The 14,675-nt window shown below is 38.0% G+C and overlaps 2 protein-coding genes across 4 annotated transcripts; both read left to right on the top strand.

Annotated features, from left to right (window-relative positions):
• The first annotated feature begins 2,532 nt into the window (after nt 1-2,532).
• LOC115799022 (OX-2 membrane glycoprotein-like) lies at nt 2,533-6,249 on the top strand. 2 transcript variants are annotated; one of them, XM_030755947.1, is made up of 6 exons: nt 2,533-2,668; nt 3,803-4,141; nt 4,240-4,575; nt 4,653-4,691; nt 4,792-4,877; nt 5,236-6,249. In XM_030755947.1, the coding sequence occupies exons 1-6, from the start codon at nt 2,614-2,616 to the stop codon at nt 5,302-5,304; spliced, it is 924 nt and encodes a 307-aa protein (XP_030611807.1). In that variant the 5' UTR covers nt 2,533-2,613; the 3' UTR covers nt 5,305-6,249. The 2 variants fall into 2 exon arrangements, with proteins under 2 accessions (XP_030611807.1, XP_030611816.1); XM_030755956.1 differs by having other exon boundaries at nt 4,785-4,877.
• A 4,287-nt stretch (nt 6,250-10,536) lies between these two features.
• On the top strand, nt 10,537-14,180 carry LOC115799039 (OX-2 membrane glycoprotein-like). Of its 2 annotated transcripts, none has more exons than XM_030755984.1 (7): nt 10,537-10,769; nt 12,575-12,913; nt 13,012-13,305; nt 13,378-13,416; nt 13,575-13,598; nt 13,679-13,733; nt 13,998-14,180. In XM_030755984.1, exons 1-6 carry the CDS (start codon nt 10,706-10,708, stop codon nt 13,681-13,683), a joined length of 765 nt encoding a protein of 254 aa, XP_030611844.1. In that variant the 5' UTR covers nt 10,537-10,705; the 3' UTR covers nt 13,684-13,733; nt 13,998-14,180. The 2 variants fall into 2 exon arrangements, with proteins under 2 accessions (XP_030611844.1, XP_030611837.1); XM_030755977.1 differs by having other exon boundaries at nt 13,508-13,598.
• The last annotated feature ends 495 nt before the right edge of the window (nt 14,181-14,675 follow it).

Here is a 14,675-nt window from a genome sequence, read left to right as displayed (position 1 = left end):
ACAGAGCAGTGGTGGTGCAGGAGAACAAGACTTGGGAGGAAGCTGTGGAGTACTGCAGGGAGCAGTATGATGACCTGGCCAGCGTGGCGTCACAGACCGAGATGCTGCTGATCCAGAGAGAGCTGAAGAAACATCACACCACTGAACACGTCTGGATTGGACTGCGTTTCTTATCTGAGGACTGGCTGTGGGTGGATGGGCAGGAGATGGACTATGAGGCTTGGGGTCAAGGGGGAAAACCATCATGTCCAGATCCCAGGATGAAGTGTGCAGGCTTACAGGTGACAGGAGGGAGTCAGAGTGTTTGGGTGGCTCATGACTGCGAGGAGAGGCTTAATTTTATTTGCTACTGAGCTAGTTTATTTTGCAAAATTCATTGGAGTGACTCATTAGTTATTATGGTTCATATAGTTTGGCTGTTTATCTCATTTGTTTATGTGCATTTTATTCTTGCATGTGCATCATGAAATCAGCTTTTTATCATTCTGTATCAATGTTCAAAGAATCGAACACTAAAATGTTAATAAATTTGTTGAAAATAATAAAACAACATTTACATTGAATTAACCCCCCCCCCCCCCAAAAAAGATTCAATTATATTGGCTACTGAGCTAATTTTACTTTTAAAATTAATTTTAATTACCCCTATATTTACTGTAGTTTAATTGTAGTTTGGTTGTTTATCTATACAGATATGTGTTTGTTTGAGATGTTAAACTTATTAAAAATAAAAGCATATGGATTATGTTGCAATTTTTTTCACAGTTCAGCTTTCCTTTGCACACATTTTATTTATTTATTTTTTTTAATTTAAAAAAGGGGCAATTCAGATTCATTCAGACCAAAAATTGATTTTAAAGGTTTTGAGAGCACCCCCCCCATCTGCAGTGAAAGGGAACCTGCTCACGCTGAAGTAAAGAGTCTGTGGTGATACAGAGAAGCTGTTTAGGTGGACATTCATGAGACTGTTCTCTGAAAAATGGCTTCACAGATTATTTTCAGCAGCTCCTTTTTATGACCCGTAAATACACTTTAAAATGTAATAACCTCTGTTGATCACCCTTAAAATGGTATGTGAATAATGTCTTCATTTTTCTGTGGCAAATTTGATGAATTAGACGCCTGAAACTACAACCTCTTTTCCCCTCATTTTACACTTGGAAAGTTATTTAAAACTTTTTTTTACTCTCTGATAAGTTGTGAAACTTAAAATCTTCTAACTTACCTCTAGACTTTATTATTCTAATTCTCTCTGGAGCTTGAAAATTATTTTATGCACCTGTTGTTCATTTCATTAACACAAAAGCAGCTGAAACTGATTAACAACCCCCTCTGCTACTTACTGACCAGATCAATAGACCAGATGTTTAACTGACTTGATGCTAAACTCTGACTAAAGAGTGTTCCTGTAATTTTTTTTAAAGTAGTGTATAGTTAAAGTGTAAAATATCTGTGCAAACATACAAATGTGGTTATAGTTCTCAGGTATTAAATGCAGGAACATTTGTCCATGTAGTAATATAAAATAAATCAAGGCATTAAAAAGCAATAATGTCAGCTTTTAGAGACTGGAGGCGCAGCAGTGTGTTACTTGTTAATGGAGTGGTTTAGAGGGGAAATCAGCAAGCTTGCACAATATTGTTTGTAGATAAGTTGTAGTCAATTAAGCTGACTGGCAAATTATGATTGCTAAGTTATGAAACTTGCATTTCGAAATGTTTTTATTGGTGTCACATTATTTATAACATAGTGTTGATGAGCACTGGTTGGAGGACCCACCTGTGAATGTTTCCCTAAAACCCCAACGCACTGCAGAAGTGCCACTGATCACATATACAAACTCCAGCGAGCTGATGTGTTTTAGTGATAGACGGCCACTGAAAACAGGGAATAACCACTGGGAGGTGACATCATTGCACGCTTTAGTGCCATCTAGTGGTCTTACAAGAGTTCAGCAATCCTTGTGTAACAGAGTTAAAATAACCTATATTATGAATTTCTTCAAAATTGATGTACTTATTGCATGTGAATAGTTGGAGCCACCTGGTGGATAAATAATGCAACTGCAAGGTTCCTCATTGCTGCAGTGTACGTGCCTCAGCAAAGGAAAACGATCCCAAGCTGGAGAGCTGAATGTTGCGGTTGCATGACCACACTGATGTCTGTGACTGTGTGCTGTGATTTTTGTACCAGATTAAAGAGGGAGTGCTGAGTAAGAGCAAGTCCAGTGTTGCTGTGCCATCCTTCTGCACCATAGACACAAGGAGAAACCTCCACCACAGAATCTCAGAAGCATTAACAACAGTTACACTTGCATGCATCTATAGCGACACAAACAACCTTGCTTTGTAAAGACAAAGTTTTATGTTGCCGGGGTGCAGTGCTTAGCATGTTTACTTAACATATGTTCATAACTGGGAAGAAACACAAACCCAGCGATACAGGTTTCATTAAAAGCATCATGTTTTTACAAGAAGGCAAAGCCTGCAGCGCCCCTTTACACACTCCTGTACAGTAGGTGGCGCTATGCACCAAATAGATGTCACCCACCATTAACAAGAACAAGAAGTACAGTTCAGTTTAAAATGTTTGGCGCGATAGTGTGTAAATACGATGCCTCATCTTAGACTTATTATCGCTGTTTTTATGTTTGGAATCTTTGACAAAGGTGAGAAAAAAACTGTGATAATACAACGACATATGTGTATGTGACAATATGGGAGTTAGACTTTTTATACAGACATGGGAAATGTGTTTTCATTTTTTTCCTCCAGTATGCGACTCCTTTCAAAGCAGAGAATGATCATCGAGGTGAACCAGCAGTTTAGATACTGCAGCGGTGCAGCTGAGTGTTTACGAGGGAGGCAGATCTGTTTATGTAGACCGACCGGAGCGCATCGATCACTTTGACATGTGGGTTTCTAAGGCCGTGTACCCACAGTGGCATGACTTTCAAAGCACTGTTACAGCAGCGCAGTTTAAAACCGTATTTGTGCATTTTGAGTATAAAGTTTGCGGAAGCTGTGCAGCAGTGGAAGTTACTGAGAGCTAGCTCTGTGTCACTTTAACGTTGATTAAAAAGCAGAAGATTGTAAAGCAGCTTCTGAAGCGCTCCCATCCACTGCAGTGTGTGCAGTTACATGTTTGCTGCAGCCTGGACATGAAATTATTTGCTCGTGATTGTGTTTTATCTCTTTGGAGATAAATATAATCCAAACATTATGATGACAGAGCAGAACTGAACCTAATGAGGAGCGCATTGATGACGTATTACACTTCAGTAGCTTTATGGTAAAACTTACACTGTTACTTTAATGCTAATAAACACATTTGATGTATTGGGCATACTTAATTATTATATATCAATTATATTTATAGTAAACTTTTATGATGTCACTGAATTAAAGTTTTAATTACTAGACTGCAAATTCTGACTTTGAATTTAGGTAGAAAACTGTAAAAAAAATTGTGGCTTTAATAAATGTAACGTGGTATCACAAGGGGTCGCATTTTCCTTGGGTCTAAGCCTCAATAAAAGGATACCACCTGTTACATAAAGAATCAGAAATTAAGAATACATTTTTTTTTTTCTTGTCAGATTTAACAGTAAAACTCCAACTCTGTCTGTCAGCTCACTCGCTCAGTTGTCAGATAGTAGAAAGGTGATTTTACCAGAAGGTAAAAAATCTGTATGGCGTGCCAGCAGTGTTAGAGCTGGCAACTCTGAACTTTCTGTGTCACTATGTTCAACTTCTAAGTGAACACTGAATGCTCCTCACACCTTGAACTGTGTCTCCTGCAGCTCTAACAGCAGTGATCCAAACACAGCAGACTGTGCTGGCAGCAGTGGGAGAAGATGCTGAATTCAGCTGTCAGCTCTTGGAGACTAAAGACGTCCTTCAGGTCACATGGCAGAAAATCTCACCTGATGTGGAAGCGAATGTTGCCACCTACAACAAGTACTTTGGTCAGAGAGTGAATGCTGGATTTACAGATAAATTCCAGTTTAAATATACTGGACTACAGAACTGCTCCATAGTCATCAGGAATGTGATGGAGCAGGATGAAGCCTGCTATCACTGTCTGTTTAACACTTATCCTGAAGGCTCCTTTATTGGTAAACCCTGCCTCCAAGTCTATGGTAAGGAGTTGGTGAGAGCCTCAAACAAACATAGTGGACATAAATGTGTTAGAAGCTGGTGTCTCTGTGAGAACATGTTGATTCTTCCTCCTTCTCAGAGCTGCATGAACCTGTTCTTGATGTCAGAGAGTCAAACTCTACTGCAGAGTGGGTTGTTTCCTGTTCAGCCACTGGTCGACCTGCTCCCACTGTAACACTCAGTGTCTCACAACAACACCTCAACTTCTCCCAGTACAACACTGTCAGTGTGTCCAACACCAACGCTACATTCACTGTCACCACTACAGCTGTGCTCTCAGGTTCACGGAGAAACAGCACACAGGTGGGATGTGCAGCACGAGTGCTCTCTGCTCCTCAGATAGAGGTCATTCAGGTCATTCCTGAGGATGATGATGATGATGATGATGATGATGATGATGATGATGATGATGATGGTGAGGAACTCTTTCAAAGTCACTTATTTATAAATTGATTATTACTGGGATTCTAATGTTTGGGTTTCTTTTTCCAGGTCTGGATGAGAAATCTGGATCTAATCACATAAATTTAGGTTTGTTTGTATGTTTTAAATTCAGTTTTCCTGTTCAGTCTGTTCTTATTTGGTCGGTGTTCAAATTTACATATTTATCTGTGTTTCTCAAAGGAATCAGGATTTCAGTCATTTCGACCTCTGTGTTGTTGGTTTCCTGTGTTGCTGCACTCATGTTTGTCAGGCACAGACAGACTCTCAGAGCAGGTACTCCTCTTAAACAGTTTCTCCTTTTGATTCAGCTGATAAATGTTTTTGCAGCTTTAACTGTTAACTTAAATCCTTCAGTCTGACTCACAGGAAGCTCCAGATGGATGATATGAGAAAGTAGAAACACTCATTAAGTGTCTCTTTATCCTGTCAGTCTCCATTCAGAAAGTGTCTTATTTCTGTTTCACTCTAAGTTGTGATGTTTGAAATCTTCTAATTTGCCTCTGGAGCTTCTTTTTCTTCTAATTCTAATCTGAAGTTTCCTGTAAACCAAACTCTGATACAGATCTCTTTGCTCCACCTAATCTGTCCAGAATACTTTGATTTTTTACTTTAATCTTGTTTTTATTTTTAGAAAACAATCCACTTCATTCAATCGAGGTGCCATAAGGTCAGAAAGCAGACATCTTCAAAGAGAGACTGACCACACCGTGATCCACAGCTTTCAGCTTCACCAGCAACAAAACTCAATTATCACCAAGTTTTTTTTTTTTCATTCTTTGTTTTCCAGGAAAGAAAAATGCTGCTAATGGTGACAGGCCAATAACTGCAGCACTGAAGCATTCAGAACACATTAATGGGTATTAATATAAATAGCAAATTTTGGGACTATTTATTTATTTCATGTTTTCGTATTTCTTTAATATTTGTGAGAAAATGCTGGTTACAGAAAGTGTTGCTTTGTTATGTTGTTTGGCAGATGTTTTGGCATTAAATTCATTTAAAAGAACATTCTTTTAAAAATCAGCAGGAGTGATGAACATGAATCTTTAAAACTCAATAATTTTGGCTGATTGATTTAAACTGCTTTAGTTGATGTAATTGCTGCTAATGCACACAATCATAATGGAAACCTTTTACTGTGACTGCAAATGTGAGCAGATTTCTGCCTGAATCTGCACAAAATGACAGCTGGAGACATTTACTGATCAATAAATAATTTGTACAAAAACTCCACATATACACAGTTAAACTCCTGGACTGGGTACTGAAAGCTTTTTGTCAGTCTAATCATGTAAAATCAGACCTCTGTTTTTTCTTGGTAAATATTGTTAGTATCATTTAATGTTTTTGATTGTACAAATCTAGAAACAAAGCACTGATTACCAAACAAATGTTTAATGTTTAATGTAGATTTTAAGATTCTTCTTCTGTGTCACTCTGACCTCACTGAAAGGCTCCAAATTATCTTATTCTATTTCCATGCAGTCTTACAGACATCCCAGATGCTGATGTGTGAGTGATCTTTTGCAAAGGTAGCAGACTCTATTCTGTGACGACGGCAGATGATTTGTCTCTGTAAATAAACATGCAGACTGCTGTCACTCTCTGTACTGCTGACCGACTCCTTTGTATAATAAATCTCATAAAGACGGCCTGGTTGTGTGCACAATGATTTATTTCAGATTTAAACTGCAAATGTTTTAGAAAACAGATGATCATATGTTTGTTTTTTTATATTACTGGATCATCTGATTATAAAGCAGATTAGAACGGCCTGTTTGTTTTACTTTTTTAAAATTTTCTCTTGGTTTTTTTTTTTTCTCTTTTTTTTTGTATATTTTGTAGTATTATATAACTTCAACATACAAGAATGCAAATAATTTTAAACACTGCTCAGTTCACACATGCACATGAGGTTATGAAAAAAGTGAAAGTAATTTCCAGAGTTTTTTTACTTTATGTCATGAGCAGGTTCAACAAATTTCTCTCTGCTCAACTTATAAACTGAAGTGTTTAATTTAAGTGCTGCTTATCAGGTTTCATTACTGACTGTGTGCGCTCACTGCCACCACTACAGCCGTGCTCTCAGACTCACACAGGTGGGATGTGCAGTGCGAGTGCTCTCTGCTCCTCAGAGGTGTTTGTCATCATTTCTGATGATGATGATGATGATGGTGGTGAGAAATTCTTTCAGATTCATTGATCGTTAAATGATGATTAATCTGTGATGCTGATGTTTAGGTTTCTTTATCCATGAAAAATCAGGATCTAATCCCAGAGATTTGAGCATGTTAACATTTACATGTTTTCTTATTCAGCCTTTATGGGAGTCCCCCTCCTTTTCTCAAACAAGCTTTCATATGTTTACACTTTTTTATGGGATATAAATAAAGTTTTGGAGGAAAAACATGTCAGAGACAGTTTGCTTAGTTTTGCCCCCTAAGTGTTAATTGAGGACCTGTTTAATGGTTGTGATGGTTATACAGTAAAGCTTCTTGCCATTTTCACCTTCACTAAAACATATTTAAATCTTTGTTGCTGTTGTGTTTTCATGTCTCAGGTAAAACAGAACATGATTTTGTGCAACAACAGATGTTTTTCCTCCATGAGTGTTGTAAAACCTAAAAGAAAAAAGAATCACTCCTTAATTAAGGATTATTATTCACATAGGGTGTTTATACTTTCTAAATTGACCTGTGCACTCTAAAATCTGACAAGTTGACCTTACTTAAAAAATCTAGGAAACCAGTTTCCTTAAAAAATGTAAGTAAGTATAACTATTAAGTCTTATGTTTTTTACTTAACATATACTTGTTCAGTGTACTTAAGACCTTGTTGTGTGAAGTTACTTTAACTTAGTTTAGTGAAGTTGTTTCAACTCAGAAATAGCAAGTAAATTAGCCTGTTCTTAACTTAGCTACATCAAGTTAGTCCAGCTTATATGAACAGTACAGTTTACTTTGCAGAATCTAGGAAACCAGTTGCCTTAAATGAATAAAGTAACTACAACAAAAGATGATAAGTTCACAAAGTTCAATGTTCTATTTTTAACAAAATGCTATCCTTAGCATCTTAACAAAAGGCCAATGTGGCCACACATGAACACATGAAATACAAATCTAATCATGTTTTTACTCTCAATAACAAGATGCTTAAGTCAACTTACAGGCTGAATGATCAGCAAATGAAACATTTTATGTTGAACCGTAACAAGCACTGTAGCACTGTAACTAGAGTGGCAATTTGTCCTCACCACAAACCAACAAATCAAATGGCCACTGAGGCACCTCAGGACTGGATCTCACGCAGTCAAAAATCTCAAAAATAACACAAAGTCCACACCAAAAGTGCATTTGGGTTGGTTTATTTTCCACAGTGCAGCAAACTAACAGACATAGACTTTTATTCAGTCTCTCTGTCGCCTGTTAAAAACCATATAACCTGGTGCCTGCTGACCCCTCCCACGTGACCTACTTATATAGATAAAGTGCACACCTGCTCAGCCATAAACCTCAAAAGTGAACCAGAATTTACCAAAAGAAAAATAAACTATAAACTTATTCTTAGAAAAAATAAACTCAACATTTTAATCCAAAAAGTAAAAATAACCCACAAATAGCTCCAACAGTAACTTTTACTTGAAAAAAAAAATCAGGTTTAAGTAGTTATATATGGAGGATGGATTCTGATTTAATTGGCAATAAACATAGAAATAAATAAATGGCTTGTTAAAGTAATTCATGTGCCAAATATTGCATCCAACAAATAAAAATAAGAACTTCCCCAACTTATTTGATTATACAGTGTAACATAAAATTAATATTTATCATTTTCAACAGTATTAATTATGATGTATGATTTAAAAAGTCAGTAAATAAATAAATATTAAATCAATTCTGAATATAGAAAAAATAAATAAAATAAAAATGTGACAGTAAGTTAAAAAAATCAGATTAAATAAATACACAATATGGAAAAAAAAATAGAAAAACTAATGAAATAAACAAGGAACCCAGACTGAGCATCACCCTCTGAATGAAGTCAAAGGTGTTTTTTTAGGCATTTTGGATGAAGGGCATAGATCAGTCCAAATGAAAGGCAAACAGCCTGATCGCAGCTTTCAGTGTCATCATATCTTCCAGAATGATACCAATGCTGGATGGTTCAAGGTTTGTTGTGGACACTAATTCTGAGGGAATTCTTTGCTCGGGTCAAAGTTGACCTGAATTGAATCTTGAAGGCATGAAATATGAACTCCATGTAAAAGATTAAAAGATATCTCAACTACATAGATCAGTTGTATCCATACAGATTTGTTGGGGAAGTTTCCTTCCTTCTTAGCCTCATGTGAACCATGTGCACCGCTGAGTTGGTCTCTTTTTTACCTGATAAGCCCACTTGATGGCGCTATAGCCTCAGTGGCACATTGTGTGGTTTCACATTCGGAGTCTGGTGAAGCACTTTTTGCGTGATGCACAGGTTCACTCTTGTATTTTAAGATGACGGACAGTGGGAACCTATTGGGCGGCCTGCAGGCTGCCCACCCAGGTCAGAAACTGCACTCGTGTTTCTGCGCTGCGTTTTTTTTTTTTTTTCCCTATTGGCTCAACAAAAACAATTATTTTTGGTTGGTTTGTGAGAGCAAGACGATTCTGATCAAATATCATGTTTACTGAAAACTGATACTTTGCTCACTTTACTCTCTTCTTAATCATGCAGTAATAATTTAAGAGTTAATGTGTATTTGCTTTGAGTTTAAGGGCTGAAAAGCCTTTAATCTCACAAGAGAGCAGTGAGATCAGACGCAACATCAACCTGGAAACAATGAGGGGAACAAATCCTGTCACTGTGGCTCAGTTAATGTTCTTTGTACAGCTGCACATACTGCAGGCTGAATATGTGTTCACACCAGTGACGTGCGGTGAGGGTCGTGACTGGTGAGGCACTGACGTCATCACATCAGATTTACAAACATATAGCTTATTCACCATTTGATTGGCAACAGTTGTTTTGTTTAACATTAACATAGTCTGAAGCAAACCTTTTAGCTCCGGTGTTGGTCTTCCTTTAATTATTATCTTCTGCTTCGATTGAAAGTCCAGTTTAGAAAATTCTTTCAGTTGAGTTATGTAATCTTCCATGTTGAACATAAGGCCAAGCAACAGGAAAAACTAACTGGCCTTGCTAACTGTTTATGGTAGCTTGCCGCCGAGGAGTCGTAGAGTCCCTGGGATCACCAGCGCCCCCTACCATGAGGCACGAGAACTGCGTGCCTCACCTAGTGTCTCTTCGCAGCAGTTTCATGATCGCTCAACACAAGAATGCATTACACACACATACAGTTGTTAATGAAAAAAACAAAAAATAAACTGTGCATTATATACACCAGCTAAAATATGGAAATTTAGTTCATATAGTAAAAGTGCAGTGAGACCGGAAAGTAATCCGGTCTCACTGCATAGCATGCCAGCACAGTTAGTAGTCATTGGCAATGACTATACTGAGCCGCACCACGGATTGCGCAATCCGTGGTGCGGCTCGCCGGGCTGGTGCCTCACCGTTCGTCTCTTAGTATTTGACCGGCAAATGCGAAAATTCAGCGATTTTGAAAAAACTAATCTAAAAATGGTGTAGTTAAATGGAAAAGAACTTTAAAATACAAATCACTGAATGAATATAACCATTTAATTTATTTTTTAATTTTATATTTCCACGATGACAGGTGAGGCCGTGCCTCACCTGCCTCCCCTGACTGCACGTCACTGGTTCACACACACTTGTGTTATAAAGCCATGCAGACTGGCGCCGCTCTAGGGTGTGTCCTGACTGTGGTAACGGAGTTGTTGGACCTCCTCTTGACTGTACCATCATAATAAAGGGGGGTAAACAAGTAACACGTGCTTTTATATCGCACTTCAAAGTGATAATTAGACATTACTTTTTGAATAGTATACTCTTATCATAATGTTCACATATATTTGTTATCTTTGGATTTTTAGCTTAGTTGTTAGATGTTTGTAGGGCTCGGCAACTGACCGTTTACCTGGAGTAGTAAAATCGTGGACCTGCAGAGCCAGACAAAGAGAATCAGTTTGAATGAAATGTCAGCGCTTGGAGTTTCACATTATGTTATCGCCGTTTTTATTTCTGGAGTCTTTGACAAAGGTGAGAAGAAACTGCATGTCAGTGACAGTATGGGAGTTGGATCTTTCTATACAGTGGAAGTTTGTTGTTGTTGTATTTTTTTCCACAAAGAGATGACGCCTTTCCGCTGCGATGGTGGGAGACATCGCTGAGGTGAGGTGGTCTATTAGATTGTTAATTATCCAGAGAAAATCAATCACTTTTATTTTTAATATTTAATTATATAATATATAACTTAAACGGAATAACGTGTTAAGAAGCTGTTTTTAGAGAAAAAGTATAGGTCATTTGGCTGACCTAATGGGACAGCATGTATTGAACTTACTTTATTCTCTGTAATCTGGTTCTGGCTCTAGACAAGCAAAGATATTTAAATGTTTGTGGAATTCAAAGAGTTATTAAAAAAAAAACTCTCTCAGGCTACTGAGGAGAAAACAGCAGCAGACAGTGATCATTCATGCTGTTACATCTACAGGAAACATTACAGATTAGTGGAGATGATTTTACTGGTGGCCGGGATGAAACGTGCACAATCCCATAAGGAAATTTGTCTTTAGTTGATTATTTCTTTGTTGTAACAATAAATAATAAGCAATAAATCTTAGACTGTTGGAAAGCCTGTTTGTTTCCCCTTAAATGGAGCCACATTTATAAGGAAAATCCATTTGTGCATTGAGCAGCAGAGTTGAGTATGTGTGCTGCACCCATGAAAAACTTGTCAAGTCTTCTCTGCCAATGCCAAACAGCTTATTCTGCTTTGACTCTTGTTTCAAGCGTCTGGTGCCCCAGGTGCTGACAACCAGGCTTGTCACCAATGGAAGCAATCTCAATGCAGGGAGATGCCTGCACTGAGACCCTGTTTGTTAAATGAATACACTGTTAAATTGCCAATTTGTCTTGTTTCTTCAGACTTGATCCAATAAACAACACCAAACAAGAGTCAGAGCAGAATAAGCTGTTTGGCGTTGGCAGAAAAGATTTAAGTTTTTCATGGGTGCAGCACACATACTCAACTCTGCTGCTCAACCCACAGAAGCATTTTTCCTCACAAATGTGGCTCCAATTAAGGGCAAATAAACAGGCTCTCCAACAGTGTAAGATTTATTGCCAAGCAATATTGGTAATCAACAAAACACACATTTCCTTAGCTCTTGTAAGTTTATGTTGTGATAATCTTGCCTTTTGTCTAACACAGAATGCCAGGTGTTGCAGAGTGAACACTGATCTGTGCACAAGTGTGTGTACAACTGTGGTTGTGTTGCGGCTGTTGTAGTAGAAATAATAACATCACTGAAACATCAAGTGACCCCATAGCAGCAGCTTTGTCACCTCCACCAGGCTCACATGGCTCTGTGAAGCTGCAGGTAGTAAACAACTCAACCAGTTGAAACAACTTTGGCTTCTGATAACATTTTTAACCATAACATAGTTAATCAATGATTAGGCTGCACTCACTGCTGGGTATCTTTATGAACCTCTTTCAGAAAGGTATGTGTGTGTCAGGTAAGTTAAGCACATAAAATGTTTTTTGTGTTCTCTGATGTTTATGGGCCAGTGTTGGTGCTAAATAACCCTGATGTGAAAAAAAACAAAAAATTTTCAAATTTTCAGCTTGGGGCTGATTTTGATTATTTCTTTAATTTGGCATCACATGCTCTTGGTTGAAATGTTGTTTGTGTTTCATGTGAGTATGAGGATAAAGGTATAAATGTGTGTTCAATGCAGGGATCACGAGAGCTGGTGATACCAGACTTGTTAGTGTCAGTAAATGTTGGACATGAACGTGACCAGAATACTGAATCTACCTTGAACTGTGTCTCCTGCAGCTCTAACAGCAGTGATCCAAACACAGCAGACTGTGCTGGCAGCAGTGGGAGAAGATGCTGAATTCAGCTGTCAGCTCTTGGAGACTAAAGACGTCCTTCAGGTCACATGGCAGAAAATCTCACCTGCTGTGGAGGCGAATGTTGCCACCTACAACAAGTACTTTGGTCAGAGAGTGAATGCTGGATTTACAGATAAATTTGAGTTTAAACATACTGGACTTAAGAACTGCTCCATAGTCATCAGGAATGTGACGGAGCAGGATGAAGGCTGCTATCACTGTCTGTTTAACACTTATCCTGAAGGCTCCTTCACTGGTAAACCCTGCCTCCAAGTCTATGGTAAGGAGTTGGTGAGAGCCTCGAACAATCATAGTGGACATAAATGTGTTAGAAGCTGGTGTCTCTGTGAGAACATGTTGATTCTTCCTCCTTCTCAGAGCTGCATGAACCTGTTCTTGATGTCAGAGAGTCAAACTCTCCTGCAGAGTGGGTTGTTTCCTGTTCAGCCACTGGTCGACCTGCTCCCACTGTGACACTCAGTGTCTCACAACAGCACCTCAGCTTCTCCCAGTACAACACTGTCAGTGTGTCCAACACCAACGCTACATTCACTGTCACCACTACAGCTGTGCTCTCAGGTTCACGGAGAAACAGCACACAGGTGGGATGTGCAGCACGAGTGCTCTCTGCTCCTCAGATAGAGGTCATTCAGGTCATTCCTGAGGATGACGGTGAGAGTCTTTCAAAGTCACTTATTTATAAATTGATGATTACTCTGTGATTCTAATGTTTTCTTTTTCCAGGTTTGTCTGGGAAACCAGGATCTAATCCCAGAAGTTTAGGTTGGTTCATATTTGCATGTTTTAAAGTCACTTTTCCTGTTCAATCTGTTATTTGGTCGCTGTTCAAAGTCATATTCTCTGTTTCTCAAAGGAATCAGGATTTCAGTCATTTTGTCTTCTATGTTGTCTGTCTGTGTTGCTGCGCTCATCTTTGTCAGGCACAGACAGAAATCTCAGAGCAGGTACTCGTCTTAAACAGTTTCTTCTTTTTGGTTCAGCTGATAAATGTTTGTGCAGCTTTAACTGTTCTTAAATCTTTCAGTCTGACTCACAGGGAGCTCCAGATGAATGATATGTGACACTAGAAACACTTAGGAGTAAGTCACTCTTTATTCTGTCAGTCTACATTTTCAGAGTTGGTTAATTTTTTCCTCTGATATGTTGTGATATTTGAAGTGTCCTAACTTACATACAGAGCTCCTTGTTATTCTTCTATTTCCTCTCTAAACTCTTAGCTCCTGCGCATGTCAACCAAACTCTGATGCCTATCTCTGTGTGCTGTCTAAGCTGTTAATCTGTTCAGAATACTTTGATTCAACAGTATTAACAGTGATGCTACAATGCCTTGTTTTTATTTTAAGGACTAAAACACCTTCAACCGAACGAGGTGACAATCATTTCAAAAGCAGACACCTCCTCAGAGACATCAACCACACCATGACCCACAATTTTCACCTTCACCAGCAACAAAACTCATTTTTGTCCAACGTTGGCTTCTTTTTTTTTTTTTTCAAGTGCCTTTCCTGAACAAAATGGTGCTAAAACTTGACAACTAAATAACTGTTTCAATGATGCACATTGAAATAGAAAACATTCATTGTTACAGTATACTGTAATTTTTGTCAGTTTGTGCTATTTATTTATTTTTCATGGTTTTATACTTTTTATATTCTGAAAAATGCTGTTGACTTTATTTTATTGACTTTATTTATTTTTGTGGCTATGTTTTCTTACTGAACAAAACAGTGCTAAAGTTTAACAAACACTGAAATTTGTCGCACAAAACATGTCAACACGGTGCTGTTTTTTAAGGGGGTTTTTGTTGTTGTTGTTTTATAGGTTTACATTGTAAAACCAAGAAAATAAAAATTTGCTGCAGAAAGTGTTTTTTCTTTCGTCTCTTGTTGCTTGTTCAGTTGCGTTAAATGACTGATAGCAAATCAACAGCAGTGACTGACATGAAACTTTCAATAATTTTGGCTGACTGCTTATATTGTTTTTGTTGCTGAAATTGCCGCGAATACCAACAAGCATGAGCA

Source organism: Archocentrus centrarchus, chromosome 2 (assembly GCF_007364275.1).
Source record: "Archocentrus centrarchus isolate MPI-CPG fArcCen1 chromosome 2, fArcCen1, whole genome shotgun sequence".
In the NCBI taxonomy this organism is placed as follows: Eukaryota; Metazoa; Chordata; class Actinopteri; order Cichliformes; family Cichlidae; genus Archocentrus; species Archocentrus centrarchus.
Note: the sequence above shows the minus strand (reverse complement) of the source record. Positions and strands in the feature narration are given on the sequence as shown.